This window comes from Mytilus edulis, chromosome 4 (genome assembly GCF_963676685.1).
Source record: "Mytilus edulis chromosome 4, xbMytEdul2.2, whole genome shotgun sequence".
NCBI lineage: Eukaryota > Metazoa > Mollusca > Bivalvia > Mytilida > Mytilidae > Mytilus > Mytilus edulis.
Window position 1 is genome coordinate 43,198,337 of NC_092347.1, and position 23,989 is coordinate 43,222,325.

Here is a 23,989-nt window from a genome sequence, read left to right on the forward strand (position 1 = left end):
ATCAGCTAGTTGTAAACACTCTGCATACTGTTGACTAGTGTGTAATGTTTTATTTACCTTATAAAGTAGATGTTGTTCTGATACTATAACATCAGCTAGCTGTAAACACTCTGCATACTGTTGACTAGTGTGTAATGTTTTATTTACCTTATGAAGTAGATGTTGTTCTGATGCTATAACATCAGCTAGTTGTAAACACTCTGCATACTGTTGACTAGTGTGTAATGTTTTATTTACCTTATAAAGTAGATGTTGTTCTGATGCTATAACATCAGCTAGCTGTAAACACTCTGCATACTGTTGACTAGTGTGTAATGTTTTATTTACCTTATAAAGTAGATGTTGTTCTGATACTATAACATCAGCTAGCTGTAAACACTCTGCGTACTGTTGACTAGTGTGTAATGTTTTATTTACCTTATAAAGTAGATGTTGTTCTGATGCTATAACATCAGCTAGCTGTAAACACTCTGCATACTGTTGGACTAGTGTGTAATGTTTTATTTACCTTATGAAGTAGATGTTGTTCTGATGCTATAACATCAGCTAGCTGTAAACACTCTGCATACTGTTGACTAGTGTGTAATGTTTTATTTACCTTATAAAGTAGATGTTGTTCTGATACTATAACATCAGCTAGTTGTAAACACTCTGCATACTGTTGACTAGTGTGTAATGTTTTATTTACCTTATAAAGTAGATGTTGTTCTGATACTATAACATCAGCTAGTTGTAAACACTCTGCATACTGTTGACTAGTGTGTAATGTTTTATTTACCTTATGAAGTAGATGTTGTTCTGATACTATAACATCAGCTAGCTGTAAACACTCTGCATACTGTTGACTAGTGTGTAATGTTTTATTTACCTTATGAAGTAGATGTTGTTCTGATGCTATAACATCAGCTAGCTGTAAACACTCTGCATACTGTTGACTAGTGTGTAATGTTTTATTTACCTTATAAAGTAGATGTTGTTCTGATGCTATAACATCAGCTAGCTGTAAACACTCTGCATACTGTTGACTAGTGTGTAATGTTTTATTTACCTTATAAAGTAGATGTTGTTCTGATGCTATAACATCAGCTAGTTGTAAACACTCTGCATACTGTTGACTAGTGTGTAATGTTTTATTTACCTTATGAAGTAGATGTTGTTCTGATGCTATAACATCAGCTAGCTGTAAACACTCTGCATACTGTTGACTAGTGTGTAATGTTTTATTTACCTTATAAAGTAGATGTTGTTCTGATACTATAACATCAGCTAGCTGTAAACACTCTGCATACTGTTGACTAGTGTGTAATGTTTTATTTACCTTATAAAGTAGATGTTGTTCTGATACTATAACATCAGCTAGTTGTAAACACTCTGCATACTGTTGACTAGTGTGTAATGTTTTATTTACCTTATGAAGTAGATGTTGTTCTGATGCTATAACATCAGCTAGTTGTAAACACTCTGCATACTGTTGACTAGTGTGTAATGTTTTATTTACCTTATGAAGTAGATGTTGTTCTGATGCTATAACATCAGCTAGCTGTAAACACTCTGCATACTGTTGACTAGTGTGTAATGTTTTATTTACCTTATAAAGTAGATGTTGTTCTGATGCTATAACATCAGCTAGCTGTAAACACTCTGCATACTGTTGACTAGTGTGTAATGTTTTATTTACCTTATGAAGTAGATGTTGTTCTGATACTATAACATCAGCTAGTTGTAAACACTCTGCGTACTGTTGACTAGTGTGTAATGTTTTATTTACCTTATAAAGTAGATGTTGTTCTGATGCTATAACATCAGCTAGTTGTAAACACTCTGCATACTGTTGACTAGTGTGTAATGTTTTATTTACCTTATAAAGTAGATGTTGTTCTGATGCTATAACATCAGCTAGCTGTAAACACTCTGCGTACTGTTGACTAGTGTGTAATGTTTTATTTACCTTATAAAGTAGATGTTGTTCTGATACTATAACATCAGCTAGCTGTAAACACTCTGCATACTGTTGACTAGTGTGTAATGTTTTATTTACCTTATAAAGTAGATGTTGTTCTGATGCTATAACATCAGCTAGCTGTAAACACTCTGCATACTGTTGACTAGTGTGTAATGTTTTATTTACCTTATAAAGTAGATGTTGTTCTGATGCTATAACATCAGCTATCTGTAAACACTCAGCATACTGTTGACTAGTGTGTAATGTTTTATTTACCTTATAAAGTAGATGTTGTTCTGATGCTATAACATCAGCTAGCTGTAAACACTCTGCGTACTGTTGACTAGTGTGTAATGTTTTATTTACCTTATAAAGTAGATGTTGTTCTGATACTATAACATCAGCTAGCTGTAAACACTCTGCATACTGTTGACTAGTGTGTAATGTTTTATTTACCTTATAAAGTAGATGTTGTTCTGATGCTATAACATCAGCTAGCTGTAAACACTCTGCGTACTGTTGACTAGTGTGTAATGTTTTATTTACCTTATAAAGTAGATGTTGTTCTGATGCTATAACATCAGCTAGCTGTAAACACTCTGCGTACTGTTGACTAGTGTGTAATGTTTTATTTACCTTATGAAGTAGATGTTGTTCTGATGCTATAACATCAGCTAGCTGTAAACACTCTGTATACTGTTGACTAGTGTGTAATGTTTTATTTACCTTATAAAGTAGATGTTGTTCTGATGCTATAACATCAGCTAGCTGTAAACACTCTGCATACTGTTGACTAGTGTGTAATGTTTTATTTACCTTATGAAGTAGATGTTGTTCTGATGCTATAACATCAGCTAGCTGTAAACACTCTGCATACTGTTGACTAGTGTGTAATGTTTTATTTACCTTATGAAGTAGATGTTGTTCTGATGCTATAACATCAGCTAGTTGTAAACACTCTGCATACTGTTGACTAGTGTGTAATGTTTTATTTACCTTATGAAGTAGATGTTGTTCTGATGCTATAACATCAGCTAGTTGTAAACACTCTGCATACTGTTGACTAGTGTGTAATGTTTTATTTACCTTATAAAGTAGATGTTGTTCTGATGCTATAACATCAGCTAGCTGTAAACACTCTGCATACTGTTGACTAGTGTGTAATGTTTTATTTACCTTATAAAGTAGATGTTGTTCTGATGCTATAACATCAGCTAGCTGTAAACACTCTGCGTACTGTTGATTAGTGTGTAATGTTTTATTTACCTTATAAAGTAGATGTTGTTCTGATGCTATAACATCAGCTAGCTGTAAACACTCTGCATACTGTTGACTAGTGTGTAATGTTTTATTTACCTTATAAAGTAGATGTTGTTCTGATACTATAACATCAGCTAGCTGTAAACACTCTGCATACTGTTGACTAGTGTGTAATGTTTTATTTACCTTATAAAGTAGATGTTGTTCTGATGCTATAACATCAGCTAGCTGTAAACACTCTGCATACTGTTGACTAGTGTGTAATGTTTTATTTACCTTATAAAGTAGATGTTGTTCTGATGCTATAACATCAGCTAGCTGTAAACACTCTGCATACTGTTGACTAGTGTGTAATGTTTTATTTACCTTATAAAGTAGATGTTGTTCTGATACTATAACATCAGCTAGCTGTAAACACTCTGCGTACTGTTGACTAGTGTGTAATGTTTTATTTACCTTATAAAGTAGATGTTGTTCTGATACTATAACATCAGCTAGCTGTAAACACTCTGCGTACTGTTGACTAGTGTGTAATGTTTTATTTACCTTATAAAGTAGATGTTGTTCTGATACTATAACATCAGCTAGCTGTAAACACTCTGCATACTGTTGACTAGTGTGTAATGTTTTATTTACCTTATAAAGTAGATGTTGTTCTGATACTATAACATCAGCTAGTTGTAAACACTCTGCATACTGTTGACTAGTGTGTAATGTTTTATTTACCTTATGAAGTAGATGTTGTTCTGATACTATAACATCAGCTAGCTGTAAACACTCTGCATACTGTTGACTAGTGTGTAATGTTTTATTTACCTTATGAAGTAGATGTTGTTCTGATGCTATAACATCAGCTAGCTGTAAACACTCTGCATACTGTTGACTAGTGTGTAATGTTTTATTTACCTTATAAAGTAGATGTTGTTCTGATGCTATAACATCAGCTAGCTGTAAACACTCTGCATACTGTTGACTAGTGTGTAATGTTTTATTTACCTTATAAAGTAGATGTTGTTCTGATGCTATAACATCAGCTAGTTGTAAACACTCTGCATACTGTTGACTAGTGTGTAATGTTTTATTTACCTTATAAAGTAGATGTTGTTCTGATGCTATAACATCAGCTAGCTGTAAACACTCTGCATACTGTTGACTAGTGTGTAATGTTTTATTTACCTTATGAAGTAGATGTTGTTCTGATGCTATAACATCAGCTAGTTGTAAACACTCTGCATACTGTTGACTAGTGTGTAATGTTTTATTTACCTTATAAAGTAGATGTTGTTCTGATGCTATAACATCAGCTAGCTGTAAACACTCTGCATACTGTTGACTAGTGTGTAATGTTTTATTTACCTTATAAAGTAGATGTTGTTCTGATACTATAACATCAGCTAGCTGTAAACACTCTGCGTACTGTTGACTAGTGTGTAATGTTTTATTTACCTTATAAAGTAGATGTTGTTCTGATGCTATAACATCAGCTAGCTGTAAACACTCTGCATACTGTTGACTAGTGTGTAATGTTTTATTTACCTTATGAAGTAGATGTTGTTCTGATGCTATAACATCAGCTAGCTGTAAACACTCTGCATACTGTTGACTAGTGTGTAATGTTTTATTTACCTTATAAAGTAGATGTTGTTCTGATACTATAACATCAGCTAGTTGTAAACACTCTGCATACTGTTGACTAGTGTGTAATGTTTTATTTACCTTATAAAGTAGATGTTGTTCTGATACTATAACATCAGCTAGTTGTAAACACTCTGCATACTGTTGACTAGTGTGTAATGTTTTATTTACCTTATGAAGTAGATGTTGTTCTGATACTATAACATCAGCTAGCTGTAAACACTCTGCATACTGTTGACTAGTGTGTAATGTTTTATTTACCTTATGAAGTAGATGTTGTTCTGATGCTATAACATCAGCTAGCTGTAAACACTCTGCATACTGTTGACTAGTGTGTAATGTTTTATTTACCTTATAAAGTAGATGTTGTTCTGATGCTATAACATCAGCTAGCTGTAAACACTCTGCATACTGTTGACTAGTGTGTAATGTTTTATTTACCTTATAAAGTAGATGTTGTTCTGATGCTATAACATCAGCTAGTTGTAAACACTCTGCATACTGTTGACTAGTGTGTAATGTTTTATTTACCTTATGAAGTAGATGTTGTTCTGATGCTATAACATCAGCTAGCTGTAAACACTCTGCATACTGTTGACTAGTGTGTAATGTTTTATTTACCTTATAAAGTAGATGTTGTTCTGATACTATAACATCAGCTAGCTGTAAACACTCTGCATACTGTTGACTAGTGTGTAATGTTTTATTTACCTTATAAAGTAGATGTTGTTCTGATACTATAACATCAGCTAGTTGTAAACACTCTGCATACTGTTGACTAGTGTGTAATGTTTTATTTACCTTATGAAGTAGATGTTGTTCTGATGCTATAACATCAGCTAGTTGTAAACACTCTGCATACTGTTGACTAGTGTGTAATGTTTTATTTACCTTATGAAGTAGATGTTGTTCTGATGCTATAACATCAGCTAGCTGTAAACACTCTGCATACTGTTGACTAGTGTGTAATGTTTTATTTACCTTATAAAGTAGATGTTGTTCTGATGCTATAACATCAGCTAGCTGTAAACACTCTGCATACTGTTGACTAGTGTGTAATGTTTTATTTACCTTATGAAGTAGATGTTGTTCTGATACTATAACATCAGCTAGTTGTAAACACTCTGCGTACTGTTGACTAGTGTGTAATGTTTTATTTACCTTATAAAGTAGATGTTGTTCTGATGCTATAACATCAGCTAGTTGTAAACACTCTGCATACTGTTGACTAGTGTGTAATGTTTTATTTACCTTATAAAGTAGATGTTGTTCTGATGCTATAACATCAGCTAGCTGTAAACACTCTGCGTACTGTTGACTAGTGTGTAATGTTTTATTTACCTTATAAAGTAGATGTTGTTCTGATACTATAACATCAGCTAGCTGTAAACACTCTGCATACTGTTGACTAGTGTGTAATGTTTTATTTACCTTATAAAGTAGATGTTGTTCTGATGCTATAACATCAGCTAGCTGTAAACACTCTGCATACTGTTGACTAGTGTGTAATGTTTTATTTACCTTATAAAGTAGATGTTGTTCTGATGCTATAACATCAGCTATCTGTAAACACTCAGCATACTGTTGACTAGTGTGTAATGTTTTATTTACCTTATAAAGTAGATGTTGTTCTGATGCTATAACATCAGCTAGCTGTAAACACTCTGCGTACTGTTGACTAGTGTGTAATGTTTTATTTACCTTATAAAGTAGATGTTGTTCTGATACTATAACATCAGCTAGTTGTAAACACTCTGCATACTGTTGACTAGTGTGTAATGTTTTATTTACCTTATAAAGTAGATGTTGTTCTGATGCTATAACATCAGCTAGCTGTAAACACTCTGCGTACTGTTGACTAGTGTGTAATGTTTTATTTACCTTATGAAGTAGATGTTGTTCTGATGCTATAACATCAGCTAGCTGTAAACACTCTGTATACTGTTGACTAGTGTGTAATGTTTTATTTACCTTATAAAGTAGATGTTGTTCTGATGCTATAACATCAGCTAGCTGTAAACACTCTGCATACTGTTGACTAGTGTGTAATGTTTTATTTACCTTATAAAGTAGATGTTGTTCTGATGCTATAACATCAGCTAGCTGTAAACACTCTGCATACTGTTGACTAGTGTGTAATGTTTTATTTACCTTATGAAGTAGATGTTGTTCTGATGCTATAACATCAGCTAGTTGTAAACACTCTGCATACTGTTGACTAGTGTGTAATGTTTTATTTACCTTATGAAGTAGATGTTGTTCTGATGCTATAACATCAGCTAGTTGTAAACACTCTGCATACTGTTGACTAGTGTGTAATGTTTTATTTACCTTATAAAGTAGATGTTGTTCTGATGCTATAACATCAGCTAGCTGTAAACACTCTGCATACTGTTGACTAGTGTGTAATGTTTTATTTACCTTATAAAGTAGATGTTGTTCTGATACTATAACATCAGCTAGTTGTAAACACTCTGCATACTGTTGACTAGTGTGTAATGTTTTATTTACCTTATGAAGTAGATGTTGTTCTGATGCTATAACATCAGCTAGTTGTAAACACTCTGCATACTGTTGACTAGTGTGTAATGTTTTATTTACCTTATGAAGTAGATGTTGTTCTGATGCTATAACATCAGCTAGCTGTAAACACTCTGCATACTGTTGACTAGTGTGTAATGTTTTATTTACCTTATAAAGTAGATGTTGTTCTGATACTATAACATCAGCTAGTTGTAAACACTCTGCATACTGTTGACTAGTGTGTAATGTTTTATTTACCTTATAAAGTAGATGTTGTTCTGATGCTATAACATCAGCTAGTTGTAAACACTCTGTGTACTGTTGACTAGTGTGTAATGTTTTATTTACCTTATAAAGTAGATGTTGTTCTGATGCTATAACATCAGCTAGCTGTAAACACTCTGCGTACTGTTGACTAGTGTGTAATGTTTTATTTACCTTATAAAGTAGATGTTGTTCTGATACTATAACATCAGCTAGCTGTAAACACTCTGCATACTGTTGACTAGTGTGTAATGTTTTATTTACCTTATAAAGTAGATGTTGTTCTGATGCTATAACATCAGCTAGTTGTAAATACTCTGCATACTGTTGACTAGTGTGTAATGTTTTATTTACCTTATGAAGTAGATGTTGTTCTGATGCTATAACATCAGCTAGCTGTAAACACTCTGCATACTGTTGACTAGTGTGTAATGTTTTATTTACCTTATAAAGTAGATGTTGTTCTGATGCTATAACATCAGCTAGCTGTAAACACTCTGCGTACTGTTGACTAGTGTGTAATGTTTTATTTACCTTATAAAGTAGATGTTGTTCTGATGCTATAACATCAGCTAGCTGTAAACACTCTGTATACTGTTGACTAGTGTGTAATGTTTTATTTACCTTATAAAGTAGATGTTGTTCTGATACTATAACATCAGCTAGTTGTAAACACTCTGCATACTGTTGACTAGTGTGTAATGTTTTATTTACCTTATAAAGTAGATGTTGTTCTGATGCTATAACATCACCTAGCTGTAAACACTCTGCATACTGTTGACTAGTGTGTAATGTTTTATTTACCTTATAAAGTAGATGTTGTTCTGATGCTATAACATTAGCTAGCTGTAAACACTCAGCATACTGTTGACTAGTGTGTAATGTTTTATTTACCTTATAAAGTAGATGTTGTTCTGATGCTATAACATCAGCTAGCTGTAAACACTCTGCATACTGTTGACTAGTGTGTAATGTTTTATTTACCTTATAAAGTAGATGTTGTTCTGATACTATAACATCAGCTAGCTGTAAACACTCTGCATACTGTTGACTAGTGTGTAATGTTTTATTTACCTTATAAAGTAGATGTTGTTCTGATGCTATAACATCAGCTAGTTGTAAACACTCTGGGTACTGTTGACTAGTGTGTAATGTTTTATTTACCTTATAAAGTAGATGTTGTTCTGATGCTATAACATCAGCTAGTTGTAAACACTCTGCGTACTGTTGACTAGTGTGTAATGTTTTATTTACCTTATGAAGTAGATGTTGTTCTGATACTATAACATCAGCTAGCTGTAAACACTCTGCATACTGTTGACTAGTGTGTAATGTTTTATTTACCTTATAAAGTAGATGTTGTTCTGATGCTATAACATCAGCTAGCTGTAAACATTCTGCATACTGTTGACTAGTGTGTAATGTTTTATTTACCTTATAAAGTAGATGTTGTTCTGATGCTATAACATCAGCTAGCTGTAAACACTCTGTGTACTGTTGACTAGTGTGTAATGTTTTATTTACCTTATAAAGTAGATGTTGTTCTGATGCTATAACATCAGCTAGCTGTAAACACTCTGCATACTGTTGACTAGTGTGTAATGTTTTATTTACCTTATAAAGTAGATGTTGTTCTGATGCTATAACATCAGCTAGCTGTAAACACTCTGCATACTGTTGACTAGTGTGTAATGTTTTATTTACCTTATGAAGTAGATGTTGTTCTGATGCTATAACATCAGCTAGCTGTAAACACTCTGCGTACTGTTGACTAGTGTGTAATGTTTTATTTACCTTATAAAGTAGATGTTGTTCTGATGCTATAACATCAGCTAGCTGTAAACACTCTGTGTACTGTTGACTAGTGTGTAATGTTTTATTTACCTTATAAAGTAGATGTTGTTCTGATGCTATAACATCAGCTAGCTGTAAACACTCTGCATACTGTTGACTAGTGTGTAATGTTTTATTTACCTTATAAAGTAGATGTTGTTCTGATGCTATAACATCAGCTAGCTGTAAACACTCTGTGTACTGTTGACTAGTGTGTAATGTTTTATTTACCTTATAAAGTAGATGTTGTTCTGATGCTATAACATCAGCTAGTTGTAAACACTCTGCATACTGTTGACTAGTGTGTAATGTTTTATTTACCTTATAAAGTAGATGTTGTTCTGATGCTATAACATCAGCTAGCTGTAAACACTCTGCATACTGTTGACTAGTGTGTAATGTTTTATTTACCTTATAAAGTAGATGTTGTTCTGATGCTATAACATCAGCTAGCTGTAAACACTCTGCGTACTGTTGACTAGTGTGTAATGTTTTATTTACCTTATAAAGTAGATGTTGTTCTGATGCTATAACATCAGCTAGTTGTAAACACTCTGCGTACTGTTGACTAGTGTGTAATGTTTTATTTACCTTATGAAGTAGATGTTGTTCTGATGCTATAACATCAGCTAGCTGTAAACACTCTGCATACTGTTGACTAGTGTGTAATGTTTTATTTACCTTATAAAGTAGATGTTGTTCTGATGCTATAACATCACCTAGCTGTAAACACTCTGCATACTGTTGACTAGTGTGTAATGTTTTATTTACCTTATAAAGTAGATGTTGTTCTGATGCTATAACATCAGCTAGTTGTAAACACTCTGTGTACTGTTGACTAGTGTGTAATGTTTTATTTACCTTATAAAGTAGATGTTGTTCTGATGCTATAACATCAGCTAGCTGTAAACACTCTGCATACTGTTGACTAGTGTGTAATGTTTTATTTACCTTATAAAGTAGATGTTGTTCTGATGCTATAACATCAGCTAGCTGTAAACACTCTGCATACTGTTGACTAGTGTGTAATGTTTTATTTACCTTATGAAGTAGATGTTGTTCTGATGCTATAACATCAGCTAGCTGTAAACACTCTGCATACTGTTGACTAGTGTGTAATGTTTTATTTACCTTATGAAGTAGATGTTGTTCTGATGCTATAACATCAGCTAGCTGTAAACACTCTGCATACTGTTGACTAGTGTGTAATGTTTTATTTACCTTATAAAGTAGATGTTGTTCTGATACTATAACATCAGCTAGCTGTAAACACTCTGCATACTGTTGACTAGTGTGTAATGTTTTATTTACCTTATAAAGTAGATGTTGTTCTGATGCTATAACATCAGCTATCTGTAAACACTCTGCACACTGTTGACTAGTGTGTAATGTTTTATTTACCTTATAAAGTAGATGTTGTTCTGATGCTATAACATCAGCTAGCTGTAAACACTCTGCACACTGTTGACTAGTGTGTAATGTTTTATTTACCTTATAAAGTAGATGTTGTTCTGATGCTATAACATCAGCTAGCTGTAAACACTCTGCATACTGTTGACTAGTGTGTAATGTTTTATTTACCTTATAAAGTAGATGTTGTTCTGATGCTATAACATCAGCTAGCTGTAAACACTCAGCATACTGTTGACTAGTGTGTAATGTTTTATTTACCTTATAAAGTAGATGTTGTTCTGATGCTATAACATCAGCTAGCTGTAAACACTCTGCATACTGTTGACTAGTGTGTAATGTTTTATTTACCTTATGAAGTAGATGTTGTTCTGATGCTATAACATCAGCTAGCTGTAAACACTCTGCATACTGTTGACTAGTGTGTAATGTTTTATTTACCTTATAAAGTAGATGTTGTTCTGATACTATAACATCAGCTAGCTGTAAACACTCTGCATACTGTTGACTAGTGTGTAATGTTTTATTTACCTTATAAAGTAGATGTTGTTCTGATGCTATAACATCAGCTATCTGTAAACACTCTGCACACTGTTGACTAGTGTGTAATGTTTTATTTACCTTATAAAGTAGATGTTGTTCTGATGCTATAACATCAGCTAGCTGTAAACACTCTGCACACTGTTGACTAGTGTGTAATGTTTTATTTACCTTATAAAGTAGATGTTGTTCTGATGCTATAACATCAGCTAGCTGTAAACACTCTGCATACTGTTGACTAGTGTGTAATGTTTTATTTACCTTATAAAGTAGATGTTGTTCTGATGCTATAACATCAGCTAGCTGTAAACACTCGGCGTACTGTTGACTAGTGTGTAATGTTTTATTTACCTTATAAAGTAGATGTTGTTCTGATGCTATAACATCAGCTAGCTGTAAACACTCTGCATACTGTTGACTAGTGTGTAATGTTTTATTTACCTTATAAAGTAAATGTTGTTCTGATGCTATAACATCAGCTATCTGTAAACACTCAGCATACTGTTGACTAGTGTGTAATGTTTTATTTACCTTATAAAGTAGATGTTGTTCTGATGCTATAACATCAGCTAGCTGTAAACACTCTGCGTACTGTTGACTAGTGTGTAATGTTTTATTTACCTTATAAAGTAGATGTTGTTCTGATGCTATAACATCAGCTAGCTGTAAACACTCTGCGTACTGTTGACTAGTGTGTAATGTTTTATTTACCTTATAAAGTAGATGTTGTTCTGATGCTATAACATCAGCTAGCTGTAAACACTCTGCGTACTGTTGACTAGTGTGTAATGTTTTATGAAGTAAGAAGCAAAGTCCTGGTAAAACTAGCTGACGTAACAGTTTCATCTGTTGTTGGCGACTCTCATCTGGCTCTTCTTCCTGAAAAATACAACAGAAACAAATTTCAAAGACAATCCACACACCTTAAAAATACAGTAGTCCGGTCTAACTAAGTTTTAACCTCAAACTTATTGCAACAGAAAATGTTTCAAGTTCTAATCTATAGCATTAAGCCCTAAATATACACAGAAAAAAGTTCCATAAAATCTAACTTAAGGAAATCTCAAAATCAGCATTTTCAATTTCCTATAGAAATTAACATTGGATGGGGAGATAATTCTGCAAAACTGAGGCTTTTTTTGTCAGATTTTGGTTAATTTTCTTAAAATGTATGTAAAGTAAGAGACTATGATGGGGTTTTTGTATTTTTTTCAAATTTGTATTTGATTATATTATATCTTCTGCTCATGAAATGTACAAAACCCAAGTGTTATGGGTATTTTTATCTTTTTTGTGCATTTTTCATTAAAGAAATTGCAAATTTGTGGCTGTGTGACCATTTTTAATAAATAATGTGAAAATTTGGTATTATTTATATCTGTATATTATATTTGTTCAGCATCTACCTTGTTTCAAAAAACTTTAAACCACAAAAAGAAGAATATATGCTTAATCATTTTTATTAAATTTGAGGTTCTTTACCTTGACATGTTGAAAAATTCAATAAATGGTCAACTAATGAATTACGAAATATCTAGATTGTACTTTGATAAAAGATATGAAAACACCATTCAAGTTGTTTGTTATACTCTAAAGACGGCTAAAATATCAAGAATCAATACATTTTGTTGGATAGAAGCGGTAAAGTTATAATTTTGTATCAATTTTTATTGATATTTCTGTCTTTTTTTGCAGAGTTATCTCCCATTTCAATGCAAATCTCCATAGGAATTTTAAAATATTTTTTTTTAGTTTTCCTCTAGTAAGATTTTGCTGGACTTTTTTTCTGTGTATATTTGGGGTATAAAACTAAAGATAACAACTTAAAAATCTTCTGTTTCAATTTCTTTAAGGTTAGGGTCAAATTAATGCTAGATTGACTTGGACTACAGGTATTTGAACTATATTGAATGATTTTACCTGAACAAAATATGGTCATATGTTAATCCAGATAAGTAAGATTATCAAAAAATTTAGGAAATTCCGTTGGATTCTCAAAACACATATTTATTGGAATAGCTTCTATACTGAAAAAAAAAAAAAAAAATGCTTTAAAAAAAATCCTTCAATTGAATGAAAGCTGAAAACAGAACTTTATTTTTTGGATGAAAATGAGCAGGTATAAAAAGTGTGATATTTCAAAATTCAATTTAGGTCATAGATGGTTGAAATGTTAAGCACTTACAACAGATGAGGCAGTATAATACAAGTTGCTTTTGGAAATTATTTTATTTTATGATTTTAAAACATAAGACCAAAATTCTCTCTTATAGTACAATGTTTTAAGAGTAATTGCTAGTTATCACGGGATTGATTGATTGATTGTTGGTGTTTAAACGCCACTTACAAGCGCCACTTTTGGGCTATTTAGAGGCAGTTAAATTTATGGAGGTGGAGGAAGCCTGATTGTATGGAAACACTTCAATAGGAAAACTGACAGTCCTAGTCAATTAAGATTGGAAAGGAGTGCACCTGCAAGCACGGGTTCGAACTCACAACCTTAGTGTTGACTGGCTAATGAACTACTTAGACCACTTGGCCACTGAGGCCTCAGTTATCCCAGGGCCATTTCATACTGAATGTTTAATTCACCTTTCTACTTTGTTCATAACAACAAATATATATTGTTAGAAAAGTGCACATTTATATTTCTGACCTCTTTCTGATCCACCATCCAACCGCCATCAGCAAATAACAGTACATTGTACATCTTTCCTTTTGTTGTCTGAAATAAAGAATACATCTTTAGATCTTACTATCATGTATTTTGGGAGAAAGTTTCATGTGTGTTTTTGGTTTTTTTAAGAAAGCTTCCTGTACGTAAATCATAGAATTATTACTTTCAATATATATAAATATACTGTAAACCAACTTATTTTTGCCTATCCTATATTTCACGTTTTACCCTTTCTAGTCCACTTCACGGCTATTTAATTTAATGTAGTTTGATAAGTAAAGATTAAAGTTTTACATATTCATGTTATTTGTCTACTCAAGGAAAGTCATGAAATAAGTTGGTTTACAATATGTATATTCATTCAGCAGATCAAATTTATTCATTTATAGTGTATTAATGTACGTTTTTTGATTGAGTTAAGCCTGCCAATTGATATTTTACCGTGTGTTTTTCTATGTTGTGATGTTATGCTATTGTTTCAGCGACTAGAGGCTCTAAAGAGCCTGTGTCGCTCACCTTGGTCTATGTGAATATCAAACATAGGAAGCAGATGGATTCATGACAAAATTGTGTTTTGGTGATGGTGATGTGTTTGTACATCTTACTTTACTAAGCAGTCTTGCTGCTTACAATTATCTCTATCTATAATGAACTTGGCCCACTAGTTTCAGTGGAAAATGTTAATAAAAATTTACAAGTTTTATGAAAATTGTTAAAAATTGACTATAAAGGACAATAACTCCTTAGGGGGTCAATTGACCATTTTGGTCATGTTGACTTATTTGTAAATCTTACTTTGCTGAACATTATTGCTGTTTACAGTTTATCTCTATCTATAAGAATATTCAAGATAATAAACAAAAACAGCAAAATTTCCTTAAAACTACCGATTCAGGGGCAGCAACCCAACAACAGGTTGTCTGATTCATCTGAAAATTTCAGGGCAGATAGATCTTGACCTGATAAACAATTTTACCCACGTCAGATTTGATCTAAATGCTTTGGTTTTTGAGTTATAAGCCAAAAACTGCATTTTACCCCTATGTTCTATTTTTAGCTGTGGCGGCCATCTTGGTTGGTTGGCCGGGACACATTTTTTAAACTAAATACCCCAATGATGATTGTGGCTAAGTTTGGTTAAATTTGGCCCAGTAGTTTCAGAGGAGAAGATTTTTGTATAACGACGGACGACGGACACCAAGTGATGAGAAAAGCTCACTTGGCCCTACGGGCCAGGTGAGCTAAAAAGGAGAAGGTTTGGATCCATTAAAACTTTTAATCCCGCTGCAAATGTTTGCACCTGTCCTAAGTCAGGAATCTGATGTACAGTAGTTGTCGTTTGTTTATGTAATTTATACGTGTTTCTCGTTTCTTGTTTTTTTAAAATTCTATATAGATAAGACCATTGGTTTTCCCGTTTGAATGGTTTTACACTAGTAATTTTGGGGCCCTTTATAGCTTGTTGTTCAGTGTGAGCCAAGGCTCCGTGTTGAAGGCCATACACTGACCTATAATGGTTTACTTTTTTTAAATTGTTATTTGGATGTAGAGTTGTCTCATTGGCACTCACACCACATCTTCCTATATCTATGTAAATTGCTATCTTTTGTGTAATTTTGATATATTACTTTTAACAATTCATAATACATACTAAATATTTTTGTGATTTTTTCAATTTAAATAATATTACAGTTGTCAATTGAAGGGCTTTTGCCTAAATTAACAATTGCAAGACACCAACAGAAACAGCATGTCTTGACTAAATTAAGGCAAAGACAAAAACATTTATTGCATCTTGGAGGTATTTTGCCTAAACCAACAAGACACCAACAGAAACAGCATGTCTTGACCCAATTAAGGCAAAGACAACAAGAATGTGTCCTAAGTACGCGGATGCACCACTCGCACTATCATTTTCAATGTTCAATGGACCATGAAATTGGGGTCAAAAGTCTAATTTGGCTTTAAAATTAGAAAGATCATATCATAAGCAACAAGTGTACTAAGTTTCAAGTTGATTGGACTTCAACTTCATCAAAAACTACCTTGACCAAAAACTTTAACCTGAAGCATGACGAACGGACTCACAGACGAACGAACGGACAAACAGAGGCACAGACCAGAAAACATAATGCCTCTCTACTATCGTAGGTAAGGCATAAAAATATTCATTGCATCTTTGACTAAATTAACATGTAATTTTGAATTTGAACTATATGTATTTACTTTAGTTTGGGAAATTAAATTATGTCGCCATCTCTCCATTTCTGCCTCATACTGTTTTATACGATGCTCGTGAGCAACTTTCTCTGTAAATGTAGCACCATGTGATAATGTAGGTTTAGTTGGCTGTGTATGATGGTAAGTGTTGAACCAATCATTAAAACTATCCATTGCATCCTGTAATTATAAAAAAAACATTAACTATTAATGTGTATGATGGTAAGTGTTGAACCAATCATTAAAACTATCCATTGCATCCTGTAATTATAAAAAAACACATCAACTATTACTTCATATATTTACATATAAAATATGGTGGCTTACTACATCCCTCTCTATCTATCTTTTCGTCTCTGGTGGGAAATAAAGCCATAAATAGTGGCTGACAGCATAAACTCTATACTTGTAGCAGAACATGCAAGACCTTCCCATATAGCCAAGGTTTACCCTTTTTCATACACATATCAAAATGGGATTTATTCAATGAAGACATGTTTAGTTTTAAGGGTAAATCACAAAGAGATTTCCTCTGCTCTTGATGATACTTATGAGTGATGCAATATAATGTGTGCATAACAAGAAAAATGCAGAAGGACAAAATATAAATTCAAATAATTGTACTTCCTTGCAGTCTTATTTTATTTTTAATGAAACTATACGAAATAATCATATTTTTTTTTACTGCAAAATGCTTTTAACAAGACCAAATATTATTTCTGTTAAGAGGTATTTGAAAAAACAAGAATGTGTCCAAAGTACACGGATTCCCCACTCGCACTATGCTTTACCATGTTCCATGGACCGTGAAATTGAGTAATAATCTAATTTGGCATTAAAATTAAAAAGATTATACTATAGGGAACATATGTACTAAGTTTCAAGTTGATTGGACTTCAGCTTCATCAAAAACTACCTTGACCAAAAACTTTAACCTGAAACTCCCACTTTCATTTTCTATGTTCAGTGGACGGTGAAATTGGGGTCAAAAGTCTAATTTGGCTTAAAATTAGAAAGATCATATAATAAGCAACAAGTGTACTAAGTTTCAAGTTGATTGGACTTCAGCTTCATCAAAAACTACCTTGACCAAAAACTTTAACCTGGACGGACGGACGAACGGACGAACAGAGGCAGACGGACGAACGAAGCCACAGACCAGAAAACATAATGCCCCTCTACTATCGTAGGTGGGGCATAAAAATAGGTTAATAGGAACTCCAGTAAATCTCAAGTAGTCACCCGATATAAGTTGTTCCAATCTAAATTTGTTAACTAGCTCTTGAAATATATTTCGATTGATTTGACAAACAGCATTTGTTATAGCCATGATCATAAGTAATGAAATAATATTTTTAATGTTCACAATTTTTAATCTGTTGCAGACATAGTAACTAACACATTACTACATGTACCAACCATAAGTAATGAAACAATATTTTTAATGTTCACAATTTTTAATCCGTTGCAGACATAGTAACTTACAAATTACTACATGTACCTACCAAGTAAGCTCTGTGGCAAATAAACTCTCTGATGGAATTTTCATCTTCTTCTGATAAATCTGTTGCTCCTGTCTATAAAAGATAAACAAGTATCATGAAAACTAAGTGTAATGAATTTTTTGTTTTGTTTTCAATTTCAATACTTTATTTTAATATCATATTGTAAATAAACTGATCATAGATGGTTGAATTTTATATTTCTTTTACAATGCCAAAAATTGCATGGCTTATAATTTTAAAATAACATACATCTTGTAAAATTCTCAATTTAATCAGTTCTAAATCAGGAAAAGCATCTCTAATGAAACACATTTTGTATCTTAGGCTTTAATTTAGAATGTGAGTTGACTGAAGAATTAGGTTACCACCCTGTACATTATACACCACATGAAAATAAATTATGATGCAGGTAAAACAGCATAAAAAGTAACAATAACATGTTCAAATTTTCCATGTTTTGATGAGCAAATTAATGTTTTGAGAAATGTCTTTCATTTTAAAAATTTCCAGGTTAATTTACCATTTAGGTGTTTGAAGAAGCTTGATTTTTTGCAATCTTTCAAATAGTTTACCTGCATTAACTGGACTTTAAACACAACATCTATAGAATCTGGTGGTAGCTTATCAAATATTTCCTTTGCTGCAGTCAATTTCTTCACGGCTAGAATAAACAAAGTAATTCATTAAATATACGACATCTTACCGAGTACTATAAACCAAAAAATTTTCATGACTTTCGAGATTAGAAAAATATTGTGAATATAAATTGTAAACAAAGTAATTCATTAAATATACGACATCTTACCAAGTACTATAAACCAAAAAATGTTCACGACTTTCGAGATTAGAAAAATATTGTGAATATAAATTGTCACAAATATTATAGATTTATGAGCCAAACAAAATAGAACATGGTGTCGGAGAAGCATTTGTTTTAGAAAAAAAAAAAACATAGATTATTCTTTTTGCTCGATATGCCAATCTCATATTATTTTTTATGAATGAGTAACACAAGATGACTTAAAAGTGGTCTATGTTAAAATATAATCAAAACCAAAAAACTACTATAATTTTACATGCAGTGTTATCAAATACTCAAACATGAAATTGACTTTTTCTGAAGTTATAAGGAAACATTATACGTACCAACAAATGCTCTCATGATGGCATTAGCTTGCTTTAATGCCTCTGACCTTTGGTTGGGGTCAAAAACAAGCCAATCAATAGACTCTATTTTTTTCTTATCATCCTGAAGAAGAAAAAACATATATTATGTCATCTCTCAGGTCAAAGTTCATAAAGAGTGATACAATGATAACATATATGTTACACAATCATAGAAGCTGAAAACATTTGCTTATTGTTGAAGGCCTTACCTTGAAGTAACTTAGTTGTTAATTTCTACGTAATTTGGTCTCTGGTGGAGAGTTATCTTATTGGCAATCATACTACATCTTATGTTTATATTCAAGACTTCTCAGATAATTCAACATTGCAATGATCAAAGATCATTGTCAGATGATGTTATTCCCAAAATTGTTTTTGGTAAATACATGCATTGAACATGTCCAGGCCACCATAAATGAGAGGAACAAACATATAAAAACATGCATACCTCTGTAATATTTGTATCTATGTTTGCCTCTAAGTTTTGACTGAAATCAATGATATGATGACTACGTATGTTTTCTACAACTGTCTTTATAATGGATTGGACATCTAGTCCTGCTTCTCTAGCCAACTCCATGCACTGCTGTCGTTCTCCTAATTCTGTAATACCTGAAAAATTATATGAAATTTAAATAATGTTCAAGTTAAATTTTGTTCTCAAAATGTTAAAATGATGTGACAAATATGTAAAGTAAATGGTCTGGTGGCACACTTATACACAATATTTGCCTGGTTGTTTTGAATAATTTAGTTTGTCAAAACGTATTAAGTGTATTTCTAAAGAGCAGTTCTAGGATAAAGCATCATTAAGAATTATAAGGTTGTTCTTTGAAACCTTGAATTACTAGGAGATTCTATTATTGCCGGTGATATACATGTAATACACTACATCTGATGGTCTCATTCAGTTAGTAGATTTTATGAATTGCTGTTAAGGGGGCTAGCGGGTATAAATGATTTTTTTTACTAATATAGGTTTTCGCTATTTTTATCTATAAATAAACTTTATTCTATACCTAATAGAAAAATAAAATAAAAATATGGGGTCACCGTACATCTAAGCTCACAATCTGTCTTCAAAAGAAGCATGCATTTTTGTTTAAGTAATTTTTTTCTGTTGAACTAATAGGAGAAAAAAGGTAATTACAGAAATCGCTTAAATTTTACAATAGTTTAGTTTAAGTACAGCTTTAGTACAGCTTATTTGAAAAAGATGAGTTAAAAAAGATATTTCAATTTTTAATGCAAAAATATGGCATTTTTTAACTAAAAGGAGATAAATTGGAGCTTTTTCAATGTTATCAGACCTGATTTTGATGTAAGAAAAAAAAAGCAAGGCCCCCAGAAAATTTTGGAAACCATCTTTCATCTTGACTTTGAAATCTCGACCAATCTCGTTCGTCCTTTTATTAAAACATAGCTATGGCCAATCAAAAATGAGCTTATTTCCGCTTTTGGAAGTTTTTCTATATAATTTTTATCGGATTCGGAGAAGAGCGGAAAAATATCCGGTTTTGCTGTGATAAATAGAAAAACGGAATTTAAAGCAAGAAATCGGAAAGAAGTCGAGCGGAAAGCGGAATTCCGCTAAAAAACGGAAGAAAATCAGGTCTGTGTTATAAACATTTTAAAAGTCATCTGGGGCCAAAACGAATTAATTTTTTTCGGTTGATTTTTGTACCATATCATAAAGTAACAACTTGAAGCGTAATAAATAAAATTTGTAATGAAATTTTTTTTTTTAATATTTGCTAAATTTTTTGTCTGAAAATTAACATTTCTTACATAATTAAAATTAAAAAAATAAATAAGACATTAAACACCCAATAAACAAGTTATTTTTCTAAGTTACCTTCAAAGAATCTAGCACACATCAAAATCTGTAACTGTGGTGGTAATGTTGCAATGTAATGTGGGACTAATGATTTGTTGTTTTCCTGGATCAGGTCATCTACATAGGCTTCTAATATTACATTTACATAATCATCCTGAAGTAATAAATGTTAAATTAAAAAGTGGGAACATGCTGAAATGTGACTCAAGGTGAATACCATATATAGTAATAGTGGGTTATTTTCGTGGGTGTAAAATTTTACAATTTTCATTGAATAAGGTATACGAATAATTTTGGCAGATTCAAAACTTTTATCTCTACCTTTGCATGGGCCCTTTTAAATTTGTAGAATTTATTTTGCCGATTTTGTTCTATCTGTGAAAATAAGTGAAAATTTACACCTCACGAAAATATCCCCCTATACGGTAATATGTAGACAAACTTTATGATGAAGGTATCACTAAAAGTATGAAAAAATTTAATGCTGATCAATGATCTATGAAAATAAGGTCGGAGTCAGTTGACCCCTGTTACAAAAAAAATGTAAATCTTAGAGACATTATATAGACTAAATGAAGTTCACCTACTACATGTATATATTGTAATTGATAACCTGAAAGTTAAAGTTGATCAGTTATCCATGAAAAGAAGTCAAGGTCAAGTAACTCCTGCAAGAAGGACATGTATACCTAACCACCAGTCAATGAATCAAAAATAGTTAACTTATAACCATGGTTACTGAAGGTAATCGAGATAATTAGCCTTCATTCTTTTCATCTTGATTAGTCCTAATGGCCGACCACATTACCATGTTGTTTTTTGCTTCTTCTTTTTTTTTCATTTTAATCCAATTTTACAGTGTTAATTCAATCACTTTGCTCTTAACATTTCATAAAATAATTGATATATAGTAACATACCCTAAACCCTTGCCTGGTACCTCTAAAGAACAATACTAGGTGAGCCATAAACCTGATAAGATGAGTATGTAACTTTGCCCGGTCTGTATGAATCCATTGTGCCATTACCTCTAAAACTTCTGAAAGATTACAGAAAACTCATGTACACTTTTTTCATTTTAATAGAATGTTTTATGATGAAACATCTGCAAATTTTAAAAATATGAAAAGTTCTATCACTTTTTTTCTTCTAAAAAATAGCGACATTTCCTTACACATGCATACTGTAAATACATCAATTATTGCAAATATCTGAATGGGTTAGTATCGTAAATAATACGAACTCACATTCTGAAATCGGACATATTAACATGGTATGCTCAATTTTGGTTCATCAACAAGAAATTGCAATAATAAATGCACACAATAATTTCCGAATTTATAGTATTCAAAAATTGATTAATGAATGGATTGTTGCTTGGTATCCACTTGAAAATATTTCATGCATATCATGCATATTCAGGACAAATAAAAAATTTAGGGTGAAAATGCAAATTAAGAAATTAAAACCAATGTATAAACTTTTTTTTTTTCAATTATGCAAAAAAAATATTGCACAGGATGAACCTCCAGAAATTTAAAAACAAATATTTCAATATTTGCTTGTAATATATACAGAAATTGAAATTTCATAAAATGTCTCTTTCCACATATTCACACTTAGTCTAATAAATGCACATTTTTTTCAGTTGATTAAGATAATGTTAACTTACTGTCTATATTGCCCAAGATAATATGTTTCTGTATGACGTGGTACCACTCTTGTGATTCTTGTCTCACATCCTATAATGAAGGATAAAACAATATGTACTGTGATTTATTGTCTGCAAGATGTTCTGTCATTTAAGATAATGAAATCCTTTATATATGGTACTTCATAAAACATCATGGTATGTAAATTGTAAACCAACTAATTTTCCTAAGTGATTTATTTTCATGACTGTCAGAAGTCGAAAAATGGGGCAAATATCAATCAATAGCAAAAATTTGAAACTTTGATCCTTCTTTATCTAAATCATCAAGTGAATTTGCCGCAAAGCAGGCTAGGAAGGAAGGGCTTAACGCAAAATAAGTTTGTTCACAGTAATTTATCAAAACAACCACACAATACATTTTTATAGTCAAGAATAAAAATAAATCTACCTACCTCATAAGATTCTATTTTCTGAAATATTGATTCTTTATCAGTCCTGACAAAAAAAGAATACAAAATCATTAAAGCAAATTAAAATATTCATGCTTTTACAATCACACATACAAATACAATTTATCTTCTATACCGTATTTGGGCATGTATAGTCCGCACTTTTCCCCCTTAAAATCTATACAAATAAGGAACTTTTACTACAAATCACATCGATTACAAAATATTGGTATTTCCTCTTAAAATGCTGTATATATTTCAATTCTTTCAATATTTAAAGTTTAGGCAACGGGTCATGTTAGTGTATGCACTTATATTTTACAATTAGGTTTTTTTTTGCTTGTGAGAGAGCTGTCTACAGAGTACATATTCCATTATATTAATGTTCTATCTGTTTTACTGTACTTTGTCATTTGGTCTCAGGTTGAGAGTTGTCTAATAGGCAATTATACAACATATTCTTATTTTCATAATTATGCTTTACAAATTTTATTTGTGCCAGATGTATCTTGTCAAAAAAAAATGATAAATGTATAAAACAAATGATTTTTATAGTTTGTTCATATGTTGTGTTATACCATAGTCCCAGGTTAGAAGAGGGTTGGTATGTAATACTTACAACTGATCCCAATATTCTGGTGGGAGATTCTCTAAAGTTCTAGGAATAGTCTGATGTAATCTTATTTCCTGCTCTACCCAGACATCTATGCCTGCCCTTAAATGTGCCCATAGATGATCTGACCATGATTTACATGCAGGTAACATAGCTCTAAGATTACCAGAAAGTACACCGTACATAGCCTTCTCATGAATATCATACTTTGGCTGAAATATTATTCAAAAATGATTGAAAAAGAAAAAGATACAATGTTGTTGTAATTCATTATCATTCTTGGGATAAAAATTATTGTGGATTTCGTGGGTTACAGTTTATTTGCAAATTTAAATGTTCAACAGCACCCACATTTTCTAAAGGCTTTCATGCAAATTTTAAAGAAATATCATCAAAATACAAGTTTTCCTCAATCCATGAAAATTGATATCCACAAAAATTAATAAATTCACAATTTAAAG

At 32.0% G+C, this 23,989-nt stretch overlaps 1 protein-coding gene across 1 annotated transcript in view; it reads right to left on the reverse strand.

The window, feature by feature from the left end:
• Positions 1-23,989, reverse strand: part of LOC139521399 (nuclear pore complex protein Nup107-like) — a 39,253-nt gene that overhangs the window by 563 nt on the left and 14,701 nt on the right. Inside the window, exons 14-28 of the mRNA XM_071314877.1 lie at positions 23,535-23,740; positions 22,919-22,961; positions 22,485-22,554; positions 21,733-21,851; positions 20,832-20,967; positions 19,425-19,588; positions 18,956-19,058; positions 18,382-18,470; positions 17,810-17,881; positions 16,311-16,484; positions 14,064-14,132; positions 11,849-12,286; positions 8,699-8,788; positions 6,359-6,448; positions 2,129-2,218 (exon numbers count right to left, since the gene is read on the reverse strand). Of these exons, the coding sequence (XP_071170978.1) occupies positions 2,129-2,218; positions 6,359-6,448; positions 8,699-8,788; positions 11,849-12,286; positions 14,064-14,132; positions 16,311-16,484; positions 17,810-17,881; positions 18,382-18,470; positions 18,956-19,058; positions 19,425-19,588; positions 20,832-20,967; positions 21,733-21,851; positions 22,485-22,554; positions 22,919-22,961; positions 23,535-23,740 (1,953 nt within the window). The remainder of the gene's footprint in view (positions 1-2,128; positions 2,219-6,358; positions 6,449-8,698; positions 8,789-11,848; positions 12,287-14,063; positions 14,133-16,310; positions 16,485-17,809; positions 17,882-18,381; positions 18,471-18,955; positions 19,059-19,424; positions 19,589-20,831; positions 20,968-21,732; positions 21,852-22,484; positions 22,555-22,918; positions 22,962-23,534; positions 23,741-23,989) is intronic.